The sequence below is a fragment of the Thalassophryne amazonica genome, chromosome 8 (assembly GCF_902500255.1).
Source record: "Thalassophryne amazonica chromosome 8, fThaAma1.1, whole genome shotgun sequence".
Classification (NCBI taxonomy): domain Eukaryota; kingdom Metazoa; phylum Chordata; class Actinopteri; order Batrachoidiformes; family Batrachoididae; genus Thalassophryne; species Thalassophryne amazonica.
The window spans coordinates 18,677,236-18,696,312 of record NC_047110.1 but is presented as its reverse complement, the minus strand read 5'-3'; the positions used below and the strand labels follow the sequence as shown (position 1 = coordinate 18,696,312).

General features: G+C 42.3%; 1 protein-coding gene across 1 annotated transcript in view; it reads right to left on the bottom strand.

Annotated features, from left to right (window-relative positions):
* LOC117515505 (solute carrier family 23 member 1-like) overlaps positions 1–19,077 on the bottom strand; it is a 143,118-nt gene that overhangs the window by 60,915 nt on the left and 63,126 nt on the right. Inside the window, exon 6 of the mRNA XM_034176081.1 lies at positions 8,182–8,346. Coding sequence (XP_034031972.1) covers positions 8,182–8,346 — 165 coding nt within the window. The remainder of the gene's footprint in view (positions 1–8,181; positions 8,347–19,077) is intronic.

The following is a 19,077-nucleotide window of genomic DNA, read 5'->3' as shown; positions in this document are numbered from 1 at the left end:
ATACATTCTGGGAAATGTCCGCTGAGGACCGTCGTGTCTGGCACTCCCTCATAATATCTGGCGTGACTGCCTTCGAGGAGAGGTGCATCAGGGAGAAAGAGTTACATCTGCAGAGAAGGAAAAACACCGATATTTCCACCTCCGCCCTTGGCTCAGCCCACTGATCCCATGTTCCCACTACAACAGACTCTTCAAGGCAAAGATTGGCCTAATCAGCCATCTTCACACTCACCCCACCCCCCTGTGATTCGTAGAAGTCGTGGTCATCTTTTCAGCTGAAGGACGAACATCACATAGTCGCTGTGAGTGTAGAAGTCCAAGGACTACCCAATTCAACCTGGGTGACCTAGATCATATGATGGTGCCTTGTGCTGCTGCATCCCCACCACCAAATGACATTGGGTCCTGGATGGCAACCACTTAGGCAAACAACCAGTCCATTCCTCCTTCTCAACAGTAACCGTCTGCCAAAGCACCTACATGCTGGATCACATCCAGAGAAACATGCCACATGGCCAAAATGACAAAGCTGATGTTCCCTCACAATACAAATAATGTTCCTCCCTTAGTCTTCCTAAGCACACAAAGTCTTTCCAGGTGTACTCAAGGATCCCTCTAAGAGACCTCATACCAAAGACATCTAGTCATTGCCTTTGGTCACTGGTCTCTACCAGGTCTCTGGTAGACATGGATTTTCATTCTCCTGTAAATATACTGACATGGTCAAAAGCATCTTTAAAACAATCTCTTGTCTCCATAAACTCTTCCCAGGCATCTCCTATCATTGAAATTTTCAAATTGTTCTTTTTTTGTTGGTAGGAATAATTAAAGAGTACAACATATCCAGCTTTCATGCATTGTGTAAGATTGCACAAGGATCATTAAATGTCAGTAAAATCGCCAACCCAGACACTCCAGTTGCTCATTGAACTTCTCAAGTACTACTATCAGGGTATCCATTGATTCCAGGAAGATCACTTTGTCCACAAAGTCAAGGTCAATAAACCATTTATCACCAACAAAAGCACCCAAGACACTGGTTTCCACAGTCCTACACAACACCCAGGCCATGCAATCATTGAGCAGCATATAAACCAGGACACGTCCCTGAGGAATGCCAGTTTTCAGTGGGAAAAATCCACTGTTTCTGCCACCACTCCATACAGCACTTACAGTACATGTGTATCTGTGGCACTGGAGCTGTGGCATTTTTTCAATATAGGAGACAAGTGTCACCTCCACGAACTGAAAGAAATGACTAGTTGGCCCACTCTTGAAACAAAATGGTGATAGCCTGAATTGCAGTAATTATTCGAGTATTCTACTGCTGTCTGTACTGTAAGGTGCATGTAAGGATTATTTGTACCATGACTTGATTCAGTACCATCCCATCTCATCGCTTATCCGAGATCAGGTCATGGCTCTAGCAGGGGACCCCAGACTTCCCTCTTCCATGCCACATTAACCACCTCTGACTGCGGGATGCCAGTGTGGAGATGTAATATCTCCACGTAGTCCTGGGTCTTCTCCAGGGTCTCCTCACAGGTGGATGTGCCTGGAACACCTGCCTAGGAGGGCGCCCAGGAGGCATCCTTACCAGATGCCTGAACTACCTCAGCTAGCTCCTTTCAACACGAAGGAGCAGTGGCTCTACTCCGAGCTCCCCACGGATGACCGAACTTCTAACTCTAAGGGAGACACCAGCCACCCTCCTAAGGAAGCCCATTTCGGCCACTTGTACCCGCGATCTAGTTCTTTCGGTCATGACCTACTAGTGGTTGGCTCTCACTGCGGTATTGTATCACTTCTTGTTCCGGAGCACAGCGGTGTTTTGCTGTATCTGTTAGGTGTTTAATCTGCGCAGTTAGATTGATCTAGTTAACTAGATAATGATTTGTTTCACAGTGTAATCTTCACGTGCCTTAACTAAAGCACTCCCTCTGCTGAATCACCTCTAAATTATTTACACATTATTCACTTTGTGTGTTTTTAGGAATCCGCTAGCTTAGCGCAGCTACTAGCTCTTAGCCGATTTAGCATGGTGGCTTCTCCTGTCTCTCTTGCACTTTTCTGCTCTGGGTGTGAAATCTTAAGTTATTCCTCGGCCTCCTTTAGCAGTAATGGTACTTGTAATAAGTGTAGCTTATTCGTAGCTTTGGAGGCAAGGCTGGGCGAATTGGAGACTCGGCTCCGCACCGTGGAAACTTCTACAGCTAGCCAAGCCCCTGTAGTCGGTGCGGACCAAGGTAGCTTAGCCGCCGTTAGTTCCCTTCCAGCAGATCCCAAGCAGCCGGGAAAGCAGGCCGACTGGGTGACTGTGAGGAGGAAGCGTAGCCCTAAACAGAAGCCCCGTGTACACCGCCAACCCGTTCACATTTCTAACCGTTTTTCCCCACTCGGCGACACACCCACCGAGGATCAAAGTCTGGTTATTGGCGACTCTGTTTTGAGAAATGTGAAGTTAGCGACACCAGCAACCATAGTCAATTGTCTTCCGGGGGCCAGAGCAGGCGACATTGAAGGAAATTTGAAACTGCTGGCTAAGGCTAAGCGTAAATTTGGTAAGATTGTAATTCACGTCGGCAGTAATGACACCCGGTTACACCAATCGGAGGTCACTAAAATTAACACTGAATCGGTGTGTAACTTTGCAAAAACAATGTCGGACTCTGTAGTTTTCTCTGGGCCCCTCCCCAATCGGACCGGGAGTGACATGTTTTGCCGCATGTTCTCCTTGAATTGCTGGCTGTCTGAGTGGTGTCCAAAAAATGAGGTGGGCTTCATAGATAATTGGCAAAGCTTCTGGGGAAAACCTGGTCTTGTTAGGAGAGACGGCATCCATCCCACTTTGGATGGAGCAGCTCTCATTTCTAGAAATCTGGCCAATTTTCTTAAATCCTCCAAACCGTGACTATCCAGGGTTGGGACCAGGAAGCAGAGTTGTAGTCTTACACACCTCTCTGCAGCTTCTCTCCCCCTGCCATCCCCTCATTACCCCATCCCTGTAGAGACGGTGCCTACTCCCAGAACACCAATAACCAGTAAAAATCTATTTAAGCATAAAAATTCAAAAAGAAAAAATAATATAGCACCTTCAATTGCACCACAGACTAAAACAGTTAAATGTGGTCTATTAAACATTAGGTCTCTTTCTTCTAAGTCCCTGTTAGTAAATGATATAATAATTGATCAACATATTGATTTATTCTGCCTTACAGAAACCTGGTTACAGCAGGATGAATATGTTAGTTTAAATGAGTCAACACCCCCGAGTCACACTAACTGCCAGAATGCTCGTAGCACGGGCCGAGGCGGAGGATTAGCAGCAATCTTCCATTCCAGCTTATTAATTAATCAAAAACCCAGACAGAGCTTTAATTCATTTGAAAGCTTGACTCTTAAGTCTTGTCCATCCAAATTGGAAGTCCCAAAAACCAGTTTTATTTGTTATTATCTATCGTCCACCTGGTCGTTACTGTGAGTTTCTCTGTGAATTTTCAGACCTTTTGTCTGACTTAGTGCTTAGCTCAGATAAGATAATTATAGTGGGTGATTTTAACATCCACACAGATGCTGAGAATGACAGCCTCAACACTGCATTTAATCTATTATTAGACTCAATTGGCTTTGCTCAAAATGTAAATGAGTCCACCCACCACTTTAATCATATCTTAGATCTTGTTCTGACTTATGGTATGGAAATTGAAGACTTAACAGTATTCCCTGAAAACTCGGTTCTGTCTGATCATTTCTTAATAACATTTACATTTACTCTGATGGACTACCCAGCAGTGGGGAATAAGTTTCATTACACTAGAAGTCTTTCAGAAAGCGCTGTAACTAGGTTTAAGGATATGATTCCTTCTTTATGTTCTCTAATGCCATATACCAACACAGTGCAGAGTAGCTACCTAAACTCTGTAAGTGAGATAGAGTATCTTGTCAATAGTTTTACATTCTCACTGAAGACAACTTTGGATGCTGTAGCTCCTCTGAAAAAGAGAGCTTTAAATCAAAAGTGCCTGACTCCGTGGTATAACTCACAAACTCGCATCTTAAAGCAGATAACCCGTACGTTGGAGAGGAAATGGCGTCTCACTAATTTAGAAGATCTTCACTTAGCCTGGAAAAAGAGTCTGTTGCTCTATAAAAAAGCCCTCCGTAAAGCTAGGACATCTTACTACTCATCACTAAGTGAAGAAAATAAGAACAACCCCAGGTTTCTTTTCAGCACTGTAGCCAGGCTGACAAAGAGTCAGAGCTCTATTGAGCCGAGTATTCCTTTAACTTTAACTAGTAATGACTTCATGACTTTCTTTGCTAATAAAATTTTAACTATTAGAGAAAAAATTACTCATAACCATCCCAAAGACGTATCGTTATCTTTGGCTGCTTTCAGTGATGCCGGTATTTGGTTAGACTCTTTCTCTCCAATTGTTCTATCTGAGTTATTTTCATTAGTTACTTCCTCCAAACCATCAACATGTCTATTAGACCCCATTCCTACCAGGCTGCTCAAGGAAGCCCTACCATTAATTAATGCTTCGATCTTAAATATGATCAATCTATCTTTATTAGTTGGCTATGTACCACAGGCTTTTAAGGTGGCAGTAATTAAACCATTACTTAAAAAGCCATCACTTGACCCAGCTATCTTAGCTAATTATAGGCCAATTTCCAACCTTCCTTTTCTCTCAAAAATTCTTGAAAGGGTAGTTGTAAAACAGATAACTGATCATCTGCAGAGGAATGGTCTGTTTGAAGAGTTTCAGTCAGGTTTTAGAATTCATCATAGTACAGAAACAGCATTAGTGAAGGTTACAAATGATCTTCTTATGGCCTCAGACAGTAGACTCATCTTTGTGCTTGTTCTGTTAGACCTCAGCGCTGCTTTTGATACTGTTGACCATAAAATTTTATTACAGAGATTAGAGCATGCCATAGGTATTAAAGGCACTGCGCTGCGGTGGTTTGAATCATATTTATCTAATAGATTACAATTTGTTCATGTAAATGGGGAATCTTCTTCACAGACTAAGGTTAATTATGGAGTTCCACAAGGTTCTGTGCTAGGACCAATTTTATTCACTTTATACATGTTTCCCTTAGGCAGTATTATTAGACAGCATTGCTTAAATTTTCATTGTTACGCAGATGATACCCAGCTTTATCTATCCATGAAGCCAGAGGACACACACCAATTAGCTAAACTGCAGGATTGTCTTACAGACATAAAGACATGGATGACCTCTAATTTCCTGCTTTTAAACTCAGATAAAACTGAAGTTATTGTACTTGGCCCCACAAATCTTAGAAACATGGTGTCTAACCAGATCCTTACTCTGGATGGCATTACCCTGACCTCTAGTAATACTGTGAGAAATCTTGGAGTCATTTTTGATCAGGATATGTCATTCAATGCGCATATTAAACAAATATGTAGGACTGCTTTTTTGCATTTGCGCAATATCTCTAAAATTAGAAAGGTCTTGTCTCAGAGTGATGTTGAAAAACTAATTCATGCATTTATTTCCTCTAGGTTGGACTATTGCAATTCATTATTATCAGGTTGTCCTAAAAGTTCCCTGAAAAGCCTTCAGTTAATTCAAAATGCTGCAGCTAAAGTGCTAACAGGGACTAGAAGGAGAGAGCATATCTCACCCATATTGGCCTCTCTTCATTGGCTTCTTGTTAATTCTAGAATTGAATTTAAAATTCTTCTTCTTACTTATAAGGTTTTGAATAATCAGATCCCATTTTATCTTAGGGACCTCATAGTACCATATCACCCCAATAGAGAGCTTCGCTCTCAGACTGCAGGCTTACTTGTAGTTCCTAGGGTTTGTAAGAGTAGAATGGGAGGCAGAGCCTTCAGCTTTCAGGCTCCTCTCCTGTGGAACCAGCTCCCAATTCAGATCAGGGAGACAGACACCCTCTCTACTTTTAAGATTAGGCTTAAAACGTTCCTTTTTGCTAAAGCTTATAGTTAGGGCTGGATCAAGTGACCCCGAAGCATCCCTTAGTTATGCTGCTATAGACTTAGACTGCTGGGGGGTTCCCATGATGCACTGAGTGTTTCTTTCTCTTTGTGCTCTGTATGCACCACTCTGCATTTAATCATTAGTGATTGATCTCTGTTCCCCTCCACAGCATGTCTTTTTCCTGGTTCTCTCCCCCAGCCCCAACCAGTCCCAGCAGAAGACTGCCCCTCCCTCAGCCTGGTTCTGCTGGAGGTTTCTTCCTGTTAAAAGGGAGTTTTTCCTTCCCACTGTTGCCAAGTGCTTGCTCACAGGGGGTCGTTTTGACCGTTGGGGTTTTTCCGTAATTATTGTATGGCCTTGCCTTACAATATAAGGCGCCTTGGGGCAACTGTTTGTTGTGATTTGGCGCTATATAAATAAAATTGATATTGATTTTTTTTTTTTTTGATGACCCAACCCTCATGACCTTAGGTGAGAGTAGGAAGACTGACCAGTAGATCAAGAGCTTCGCCTTTTGGCTCAGCTCCCTTTGTGTCACAACAGTACGGTAGAGTGAATGCAACACTGCCACTGCTGCGTTGATTCTCCGGCCAATCTCATGCTCCACTGTCCCCTCACTCATGAACAAGACTCAGAGGTACTTGAACTCCTTCACTTGGGGCAAGACGGTATTCCCTACTCGGAGTAGGCAACCCATCATTTTCTTGCTGAGAACCATGGCCTCAGATTTAGAGGCGCTTATCTTCATCCCAGGCGCGTCACATTCAGCTGTGAACCAATCCAGTGAGTGTTGGAGGTCACTGACCGATGAAGTCAACAGGACCACATCATCTGCAAAAAGCAGTGATGAGACCCTGAGCCCACCAAAGTGAAGACCCTCCTCCCTGACTATGCCTCAATACCCTGTCCATGAATATCACAAACAGCATTGGTGACAAGCCACAGCCCTGGCAGAGGCCAACCCCCACTGGAAAAGAGTCTGACTTACTGCCAAGCACCTGAACACAGCTCTTGCTTTGTGAGTACAGAAACTGGATGGCCCTGAGAACGGACTCCCTCACTCCATACTCCCGCAGCACCTCCCACAGTATCTCCTGGAGTACCTAATCATACACCTTCTCCAAGCCCACAAAACACATGTAGACTGGATGGACATACTCCAGGATCCTTGTGAGAGTGAAGAGGTGGTCGGTTGTTCCACGACCAGGACGGAACACGCATTGTTCCTCTTCAATCAGAGGTTTGACTATCGGCCGAACCCTCCTTTCCATCACCCTGGAGTAGACTTTACCAAGGAGGCTGAGTACTGTGATGCCCCTGTAGTTGGCACACACTCTCTGGTCCCCCATTTTAAATATGGGGACCACCACCCTAGTTTGCCACTCCTTAGGCACTGTCCCAGACATCAATGCAATGTTGAAGAGTCATCTCATCCAAGACAATCCCTCCACACCCAGAACCTTCAGCATTTCTAGATGGATCCCATCAATCCTCAGGGCCCTGCCACTGTGGAGTTGCCTGACTACCTCAGCGACTTACACCAGGGAAATGAAAATCCTCCAACAGCTTCCAGCTCTGCCCCTACTATAGAGGGCACTCCGGTCTGATGCAGGAGTTCCTCAAAGTGTTCCTTCTAGTGCCGGATTACATTCTCAGTTGAGGTCAACAGAGTCCCATCCTTACTGTAGACAGCTTGGATGGTTCCCCGTTTTCCCCTCCTGAGGTGCCTCACGGTCCGCCAGAAGCACCTTGGTCCCAACTGAATCTCCTTCTCCATGGTTACTCCAAACCCCTCCCAAACCCGCTGCTTTGCCTCCCCCACAGCAGAGGCTGCTGCCCTTCAGGCCTGTTGTATCTTGCAACTGCCTCCAGAGTCCTCCGAGATAACATATCCCAGAAGGACTCCTTCTTCAGTCGGACCAGCTACTTGCCAATCAGTGACCAGAACAGCCTGGCTTCACATGCAAAAGGTAAACCATTGACTGCAATAAGTAAATAAATAAAAATGGGAGGTGGCACATATTCAGTTATTATTATATTATAATGTATTATATTTTCCAGATTTCAAATAATCAAGCTTCAGTTTTTGAGATGAACATTTTTATAATTTGTGTCTTGAAGGTGAATCTGTCAAAAAGGATGGCATGCACCCCTCTTCAATAAAGCAGGGTCTATGTATATGTTATTGTTATGTTTTTACCTGGAGGTTAGATATTCCAACAGCTGCAATCATTCCAAACATTACAAGGAACATGCCTCCAATTACTGGCTCTGGAATGGTGATAAAAACTGCTCCAAATTTGCCAAAGATCCCGAGGACAATCAAGAGAACACCAGCTGTTTGTAGCACCAGTCTGCTGCCAACCTGACATAAAAAAAAGAATGATGTTATTGATCAAAACATCAAATGAAATCATCCATCTGTTATTTATTTATTTATTTATTTATTTTTTTGTTACAGGGATCTTTATTTTAAGACACTTTGAGAAAAAAAAAAAAGCACATTTTGAAACTCAACAGCTTGACCCAGGATGCAAATTTCAGGTTAGACAAAATAGCATCAAGATCATGACTGCTGAGCTGTAAAACACTCAGGATGTTTCTGGTCTTGTATCTGCTGCACCTTTTATCGGCTGTCTATTTTTCTCCATATAGGTCTGAATTTGTCAAAGTGACACCTGGACTTACGCTTACGTGCTTTCTACATACTTTCCAGTGAAAAGTGTTTTCCCTTGAGAGAAAAAACAAACAAACTTTAATTTAAGATGTTTTTCCGTGAAGTCAAAGGTGTCAGGTATATATATGACCATCAATAAAGAATCAGTTTCATATGGCAGTCAGGCAATGCATTAGTAACAGCATCATGTAACTGTCAAAAGGTCCGAGATCATCTGATCTTCTATTCATCTGTTGTATTTCAAAACTTCAGTCACATTTATCCTCTGACAACTTGGTTGTGGGCACTGTTCTTATGTTTTTAATACAGTACAATGAAAACAAGGATGCGAATCACCCCAGGTTCCTTCTACAACATCACAAACTGTTTTCTATACTGCAGAATAGCAATTCCCAAATTAAAGATCCCACTTTGAAATATTATCTAGCTATCTACAACCCCAAATCCAATGAAGTTGGGACATTGTGTAAAATGTAAATAAAAACAGAATACAGTGATTTGCAAATCCTGGTCAACTTATATTGAAATGAATACACCACAAAGACAAGATATTTAATGTTCAAACTGATAAACTTTATTGTTTTTATGCAAATATTTGCTCATTTGCCTACAACACGTTTCAAAAAAGCTGGGACAGTGGTATGTTTACCAGTGAGTTACATCACTTTTCCTTCGAATAACACTCAATAAGCGTTTGGGAACTGAGGTCACTCATGACTGGGTATAAAAGGAGCATCCCTAAAAGTCTCAGCCATTCACAAGCAAAGATGGGTGAGGATCACCACTTTGTGAACAACTGCATGAAAAAATAGTCCAACAGTTGAAGAACAATGTTTCTCAATGTTCAATTGCAAGGAATTTAGGCATTCAATCATCTACAGTCAATATAATCAGAAGATTCAGAGAATCTGGAGACCTTTCTACACGTAAGCAGCAAGGCCAAAAACCAATGTTGAATGCCCGTGACCTTCGATCCCTCAGGCGGCACTGCATTAAAAACCCACATCATTGTGTAAAGGATCTTATCGTGTGGGCTCAGGAACACTTCAGAAAACCACTGTCAGTTAACACAGTTCGTCGCTACATCTGCAAGTGCAAGTTAAAACTCTACCATGCAAAGTGAAAGCTATACATCAACAACATCCAGAAATGCCGGGCCCTTCTCTGGGCCCGAGCTCATTTGAAATAGACAGACACAAAGTGGAAAAGTGTACTGTGGTCTGATGAGTCCATATTTCAGATTGTTTTTGGAAATCATGGACTTCGTGTCCTCAGGACAAAAGAGGGCAAAGACCATCCAGATTGTTACCAGCGCAAAGCAAAGTTCAAAATCCAGCATCTGTGATGGTATGGGGGTGTGTTAGTGCCCATGGCATGGGCAACTTACACATCTGTGATGGCACCATCAATGCTGAAAGGTACATCCAGGTTTTGGAACAACACATGCTGCCATCCAAGCAATGTCTTTTTCAGAGACGTCCCTGCTTATTTCAGCAAGACAATGTCAAGCCACATTCTGCACGTGTTACAACAGCGTGGCTTCATAGTAAAAGAGTGCGGGTACTAAACTGGCCTGCCTGCAGTCCAGACCTGTCGCCCACTGAAAATGTGTGGCGCATTATGAAGCGCAAAAAACGACAACGGAGACCCCAGACTGTTGAACAACTGAAGTCATACATCAAGCAAGAATGGGAAAGAATTCCACCTACAAAGCTTCAACAATTAGTGTCCTCAGTTCCCAAACACTTAGAGTGTTGTTAGAAGGAAAGGTGATGTAACACAGAGAACTTCTCCTTTGCCAAGATCCCACCTCACAGGTGTGGCATAAGATGCTGATTAGACAGCATGGTTATTGCACCGGTGTGTCTTGGCTGGCCATAATAAAAGGCCACTGTAAAATGTTCAGTTTTATCACACAGCAAAATGCCACAGATGTCACAAGTTTTGAGGGGGCGTGCAATTGGCATGCTGACTGCAGGAATGTCCAACAGAGCTGTTGCCCATGAACTGAATGTTCATTTAGCTACCATAAGCCATCTCCAAAAGCATTTCAGAGAATTTGGCAGTACAGCCAACTGACCTCAGAACCCAGACCACATACACTGGGGAAAATAAGTATTTGATCCCCTGCCAGTTTTGCAGGTTTTCCCACTTACAAAGAATGGAGAGGTCTGTAATTTTACGGTAGGTACACTTCAACTGTGAGAGACAGAATCTAAAAAAAAAAAAAACATCCAGAAAATCACATCGTATGATTTTTAAAAAATTAATTTGCATTTTATTGCATGAAATAAGTATTTGATCCCCTAGTAAAACAGAGCTTAACAATTGGTACAGAAACATTTTTCTGCCATTACAGAGGTCAAACGTTTCCTGTAGTTTTTCACCATACAGATCTTCTCAAAATCTTTCAGGTTTGGAGTTTCAGTTTCCTCCAAAGATTTTCTACTGAGGTCAGGTCTGGAGACTGGCCAGGCCACTCCAGGACCTTGAAATGCTTCTTATGGAGCCCCTCCTTAGTTGCCCTGGCTGTGTGTTTGGGGTCATTGTCATGCTGAAAGACCCAGCCATGACCCATCTTCAATGCTCTTACTGAGGGAAGGAGGTTGTTTGCCAAAATCTCGCAATACATGACCCCATTCATCTTCACTTCAATACAGTGCAGTTGTCCGGTCCCCTCTGCAAAAGAGCACCCCCAGAGTATGATGTTTCACCCCCATGCTTCACGGTTGGGATGGTTTTCTTGGAGTTGTTCTCATCCTCTAAACATGGTAAGTGGAGTTGATTCCAAAAAGCTGTATTCTGGTCTCATCTGACCACATGACCTTCTCCCATGCCTCCTCTGGATCATCCAGATGGTCACTGGTGAACTGAAATATACTGGTGGCCTGGATATATGCTGGCTTGAGCAGGGGGACCTTGCTGCCCTGCAGGATTTTAAACCATGACAGCTTCATGTGTTACTAATGTAATCTTGTGACTGTGGTCTCAGCTCTCTTCAGGTCATTGACCAGGTCCTCCTGTGTAGTTCTAAGCTTTCTCAGAATCATCCTTACCCCACAAAGTGAGATCTTGCATGGAATCCCAGACCGAGGGAGATTGACAGTCATCTTGTGTTTCTTCCACTTTGTAATAAATAATCATAACAGTTGTTGTCTTGCTTGTTGTCCTGTAGTCCATCCCAGCCTTGTGCAGGACTACAGTTTTGTCCCTGGTATCCTTAGATAGCTATTTGGTCTTGGATATGGTGGACAGGTTGGAGTGTGATTAATTGAATGTGTGAACAGGTGTCTTTTATCAAATCAAATTAATTTTATTTATATAGCGCCAAATCACAACAAACAGTTGCCCCAAGGTGCTTTATATTGTAAGGCAAAAGCCATACAATAATTACAAAAAAAAAAAAAAAAACCCCAACGGCCACAACGACCCCCTATGAGCAAGCACTTGGCGACAGTGGGAAGGAAAAACTCCCTTTTAACAGGAAGAAACCTCCAGCAGAACCAGGCTCAGGGAGGGGCAGTCTTCTGCTGGGACTGGTTGGGGCTGACGGGAGAGCATCAGGAAAAGAAAGCAGAGGTCAATCACCAATGATTAAAAGCAGAGTGGTACATACAGAGCAAAAAGAGGTGAATAAAAAGAAACACTGGGTGCATCATGGGAAACCCCCCAGCAGTCTAAGTCTAGAGCAGCATAACTAAGGGATGGTTCAGGGTCACCTGATCCAGCTCTACCTATAAGCTTTTTCAAAAAGGAAAGTTTTAAGCTTAATCTTAAAAGTAGAGAGGGTGTCTGTCTCCCTAATCTGAATTGGGAGCTGGTTCCACAGGAGAGGAGCCTGAAAGCTGAAGGCTCTGCCTCCCATTCTACTCTTACAAACCCTAGGAACTACAAGTAAGCCTGCAGTCTGAGAGTGAAGCGCTCTATTGGGGTGATATGGTACTATGAGGTCCCTAAGATAAGATGGGACCTGATTATTCAAAACCTTATAAGTAAGAAGAAGAATTTTAAATTCAATTCTGGAATTAACAGGGAACCAATGAAGAGAGGCCAATATGGGTGAAATATGCTCTCTCCTTCTAGTCCCTGTCAGCACTCTAGCTGTAGCATTTTGAATTAACTGAAGGCTTTTCAGGGAACTTTTAGGACAACCTGATAATAATGAATTACAGTAGACCAGCCTAGAAGAAATAAATGCATGAATTAGCTTTTCAGCATCACTCTGAGACAAGACCTTTTAATTTTAGAGATATTGCGCAAATGCAAAAAAGCAGTTCTACATGCGCATTAATATGCGCATTGAAGGACATATCCTGATCAAAAATGACTCCAAGATTTCTCACAGTATTACTGGAGGTCAGGGTAATGCTATCCAGAGTAAGGATCTGGACAGACACCATGTTTCTAAGATTTGTGGGGCCAAGTACAATAACTTCAGTTTTATCTGAATTTAAAAGCAGGAAATAAGAGGTCATCCATGTCTTTATGTCTGAAAGACATTCCTGCAGTTTAATTAATTGGTGTGTGTCCTCTGGCTTCATGGATAGATAAAGCTGGGTATCATCTGCGTAACAATGAAAATTTAAGCAATGCTTTATAATAACACTGCCTAAGGGAAGCATGTATAAAGTGAATAAAATTGGTCCTAGCACAGAACCTTGTGGAACTCCATAATTAACCTTAGTCTGTGAAGAAGACTCCGTGGAACTCCATAATTAACCTTAGTCTGTGAAGAAGACTCCCCATTTACATGAACAAATTGTAATCTATTAGATAAATATGATTCAAACCACTGCAGCGCAGTGCCTTTAATACCTATGTCATGCTCTAATCTCTGTAATAACATTTTATGGTCAACAGTATCAAAAGCTGCACTGAGGTCTAACAGGACAAGCACAGAGATGAGTCCACTGTCTGAGGCCATAAGAAGATCATTTGTAACCTTCACTAATGCTGTTTCTGTACTATGATGAATTCTGAAACCTGACTGAAACTCTTCAAATAGACCATTCCTCTGCAGATGATCAGTTAGCTGTTTTACAACTACCCTTTCAACAAGTTTTGAGAGAAAAGGAAGGTTGGAGATTGGCCTATAATTAGCTAAGATAGCTGGGTCAAGTGATGGCTTTTTAAGTAATGGTTTAATTACTGCCACCTTAAAAGCCTGTGGTACATAGCCAACTAATAAAGATAGATTGATCATATTTAAGATCGAAGCATTAAGTAATGGTAGGGCTTCCTTGAGCAGCCTGGTAGGAATGGGGTCTAATAGACATGTTGATGGTTTGGAGGAAGTAACTAATGAAAATAACTCAGACAGAACAATCGTAGAGAAAGAGTCTAGCCAAATACCAGCATTACTGAAGGCAGCTGAACATAAAGATATGTCTTTGGGATGGTTATGAATAATTTTTTCTCTAATAGTTAAAATTTTATTTGCAAAGAAAGTCATGAAGTCATTACTAGTTAAAGTTAAAGGAATACTCGGCTCAATAGAGCTCTGACTCTTTGTCAGCCTGGCTACAGTGCTGAAACGAAACCTGGGGTTGTTAAGATGGGACCTGATTATTCAAAACCTTATAAGTAAGAAGAAGAATTTTAAATTCTATTCTAGAATTAACAGGAAGCCAATGAAGAGAGGCCAATATGGGTGAGATATGCTCTCTCCTTCTAGTCCCCATCAGTACTCTAGCTGCAGCATTCTGAATTAACTGAAGGCTTTTTAGGGAACTTTTAGGACAACCTGATAATAATGAATTACAATAGTCCAGCCTAGAGGAAATAAATGCATGAATTAGTTTTTCAGCATCACTCTGAGACAAGACCTTTCTGATTTTAGAGATATTGCGTAAATGCAAAAAAGCAGTCCTACATATTTGTTTAATATGCGCTTTGAATGACATATCCTGATCAAAAATGACTCCAAGATTTCTCACAGTATTACTAGAGGTCAGGGTAATGCCATCCAGAGTAAGGATCTGGTTAGACACCATGTTTCTAAGATTTGTGGGGCCAAGTACAATAACTTCAGTTTTATCTGAGTTTAAAAGCAGGAAATTAGAGGTCATCCATGTCTTTATGTCTGTAAGACAATCCTGCAGTTTAGCTAATTGGTGTGTGTCCTCTGGCTTCATGGATAGATAAAGCTGGGTATCATCTGCGTAACAATGAAAATTTAAGCAATGCCGTCTAATAATACTGCCTAAGGGAAGCATGTATACGTCTTTGGGATGGTTATGAGTAATTTTTTCTCTAATAGTTAAAATTTTGTTAGCAAAGAAAGTCATGAAGTCATTACTAGTTAAAGTTAATGGAATACTCAGCTCAATAGAGCTCTGACTCTTTGTCAGCCTGGCTACAGTGCTGAAAAGAAACCTGGGGTTGTTCTTATTTTCTTCAATTAGTGATGAGTAGAAAGATGTCCTAGCTTTACGGAGGGCTTTTTTATAGAGCAACAGACTCTTTTTCCAGGCTAAGTGAAGATCTTCTAAATTAGTGAGACGCCATTTCCTCTCCAACTTACGGGTTATCTGCTTTAAGCTACGAGTTTGTGAGTTATACCACGGAGTCAGACACTTCTGATTTAAAGCTCTCTTTTTCAGAGGAGCTACAGCATCCAAAGTTGTCTTCAATGAGGATGTAAAACTATTGACGAGATACTCTATCTCCCTTACAGAGTTTAGGTAGCTACTCTGCACTGTGTTGGTATATGGCATTAGAGAACATAAAGAAGGAATCATATAGTTAAACCTAGTTACAGCGCTTTCTGAAAGACTTCTAGTGTAATGAAACTTATTCCCCACTGCTGGGTAGTCCATCAGAGTAAATGTAAATGTTATTAAGAAATGATCAGACAGAAGGGAGTTTTCAGGGAATACTGTTAAGTCTTCTATTTCCATACCATAAGTCAGAACAAGATCTAAGATATGATTAAAGTGGTGGGTGGACTCATTTACTTTTTGAGCAAAGCCAATAGAGTCTAATAATAGATTAAATGCAGTGTTGAGGCTGTCATTCTCAGCATCTGTGTGGATGTTAAAATCGCCCACTATAATTATCTTATCTGAGCTAAGCACTAAGTCAGACAAAAGGTCTGAAAATTCACAGAGAAACTCACAGTAACGACCAGGTGGACGATAGATAATAAGATTTAAGAAAATTGGCCAGATTTCTAGAAATGAGAGCTGCTCCATCCAAAGTGGGATGGATGCCGTCTCTCCTAACGACCAGGTTTTCCCCAGAAGCTTTGCCAATTATCTATGAAGCCCACCTCATTTTTTGGACACCAATCAGACAGCCAGCAATTCAAGGAGAACATGCGGCTAAACATGTCACTCCCGGTCCGATTGGGGAGGGGCCCAGAGAAAACTACAGAGTCTGACATTGTTTTTGCAAAGTTACACACCGATTTAATGTTAATTTTAGCGACCTCCGATTGGCGTAACCGGGTGTCATTACTGCCGACGTGAATTACAATCTTACCAAATTTACGCTTAGCCTTAGCCAGCAGTTTCAAATTTCCTTCAATGTCGCCTGCTCTGGCCCCCGGAAGACAATTGACTATGGTTGCTGGTGTCGCTAACTTCACATTTCTCAAAACAGAGTCGCCAATAACCAGAGTTTGATCCTCGGCGGGTGTGTCGTCGAGTGGGGAAAAACGGTTAGAGATGTGAACGGGTTGGCGGTGTACACGGGGCTTCTGTTTAGGGCTACGCTTCCTCCTCACAGTCACCCAGTCAGCCTGCTTTCCCGGCTGCTCGGGATCTGCCAGGGGGGAACTAACGGCGGCTAAGCTACCTGGCCTACCTACCTATTGAAGAACATAAAGAAGGAATCATATCCTTAAACCTAGCTACAGCGCTTTCAGAAAGACTTCTACTGTAATGAAACTTATTCCCCACTGCTGGGTAGTCCATTAAAGTAAATGTAAATGTTATTAAGAAATGATCAGACAACAGGGGGTTTTCAGGGAATACTGTTAAGTCTTCAATTTCTATGCCATATGTCAGAACAAGATCTAAAGTGCGGTTAAAATGGTGGGTGGGCTCATTTACAGCGAAGCCAACTGAATCTAATAATAGATTAAATGCAGTGTTGAGGCTGTCATTCTCAGCATCTATGTGGATGTTAAAATCGCCCACTATAATTATGAGCTAAGCACTAAGTCAGACAAAAGGTCTGAAAATTCACAGAGAAACTCACAGTAACGACCAGGTGGACGATAGATAATAACAAATAAAACTGTTTTTTGAGACTTCCAATTTGGAGGGACAAGACTAAGAGTCAAGCTTTCAAATGAATTAAAGCTCTGTCTGGGTCTTTGATTAATTAATAAGCTGGAGTGGAAGATTGCTGCTAATCCTCCTCCTCGACCCGTGCTTCGAGCATTCTGACAGTTAGTGTGACTCTGGGGTGTTGACTCATTTAAACTAACATAATCATCCTGCTGTAACCAGGTTTCTGTAAGACAGAATAAATCAATATGTTGATCAATTATTATATCATTTACTAACAGGGACTTAGAAGAGAGAGACCTATTGTTTAATAGACCACATTTAACTGTTTTAGTCTGTGGTGCAGTTGAAGGTGCTATATTGTTTTTTCTTTTTGAATTTTTATGCTTAAATAGATTTTTACTGGTTATTGGTGGTCTAGGAGCAGGCACTGTCTCTACGGGGATGGGGTATTGATGGCAGGGGGAGAGAAGCTGCAGAGAGGTGTGTGAGACTACAACTCTGCTTCGTGGTCCCAACCCTGGATAGTCACGATTTGGAGGGTTTAATAAAATTGGCCAGATTTCTAGAGATGAGAGCTGCTCCATCCAAAGTGGGATGAATGCCGTCTCTCCTAACAAGACCAGGTTTTACCCAAAAACTTTGCCAATTATCTATGAAGCCCACCTCATTTTTTGGACACCACTCAGACAGCCAGCAATTCAAGGAGAACATGCTGCTAAACATGTCACTCCCGGTCCAATTGGGAGGGGCCCAGAGAAAACTACAGAGTCTGACATTGTTTTTGCAAAGTTACACACCAATTCAATATTAATTTTAGTGACCTCCGATTGGCGTAACCGGGTGTCATTACTGCCGACATGAATTACAATCTTACCAAATTTACGCTTAGCCTTAGCCAGCAGTTTCAAATTTCCTTCAATGTCGCCTGCTCTGGTCCCCAGAAGACATTTGACTATGGTTGCTGGTGTCACTAACTTCACATTTCTCAAAACAGAGTCGCCAATAACCAGAGTTTGATCCTCGGCGGGTGTGTCGCCGAGTGGGAAAAAATGGTTAGAAATGTGAACGGGTTGGTGGTGTACAGGGGGCTTCTGTTTAGAACTATGCTTCTTCCTCACAGTCACCCAGCCGGCCTGCTTTCCCGGCTGCTCGGGATCTGCTGGGGGACAGCTAACCTTGGTCCGCACCAACTACAGGGGCCTGGCTAGCTGTAGAATTTTCCAAGGTGCGGAGCCAAATCTCCAATTCGCCCAGACTGGCCTCCAAAGCTACGAACAAGCTACACTTATTACAAGTACCGTTACTGCTAAAGGAGGCCGAGGAATAACTAAACATTTCACACCCAGTGCAGAAAAGTGCGGGAGAGACAGGCTAAGAGCTAATAGCTGCGCTAGCAGATTCCTAAAAACACACAAAGTGAATAATGCGAAAATAATTTAGAGGTGATTCAGCAGAGAGTGTGCTTTAGTTAAGGCACATGAAGATTACACTGTGAAATAAATCGTTATCTAGATCAATCTAACTACGCAGATTAAACAGCTAACAGATACAGCAAAACACCACTGTGCTCCGGATCAGGAAGTGATACAATACAGCAGTGAGAGCCAACCACCAGTAGAGGCGTCTCTACTGGTTTTTATACAGGTAACAAGTTCAAACAGGTGCAGTTAATACAGGTAAAGAGTGCAGAATAAGAGGGCTTCATTAACAGGTCTGTGAGAGCCAGAATTCTTGCTGGTTGGTAGGGGATCAAATACTTATTTCATGCAATAAAATGCAAATTACTTATTTAAAAATAATACAATGTGATTTTCTGGATTTTTTTTTTTTTTTTTAGATTCTGTCTCTCACAGTTGAAGTGTACCAACGATAAAAAATACAGATCTCTCCATTCTTTGTAGGTGGGAAGACCTGTAAAACTGACAGGGGATCAAATACTTATTTTCCCCCACACCAGCCAAGGATGCCAAGATCATCTGAGACAAGACACCTGGACAGCTGCTGCAGCAATCGGTTTGTAGAACCAAAGAATTTCTGCACAAACTGTCAGAAACCATATCAGGGAAGCTCATCTGCATACTCATTGTCCTCATCGGGGTCTTGACCTGACTGTATTTCATCCTCATAACCAACTTGAGTGGGCAAATGCTCACGTTCGATGGTGTCTGGCTGCTGATCAACT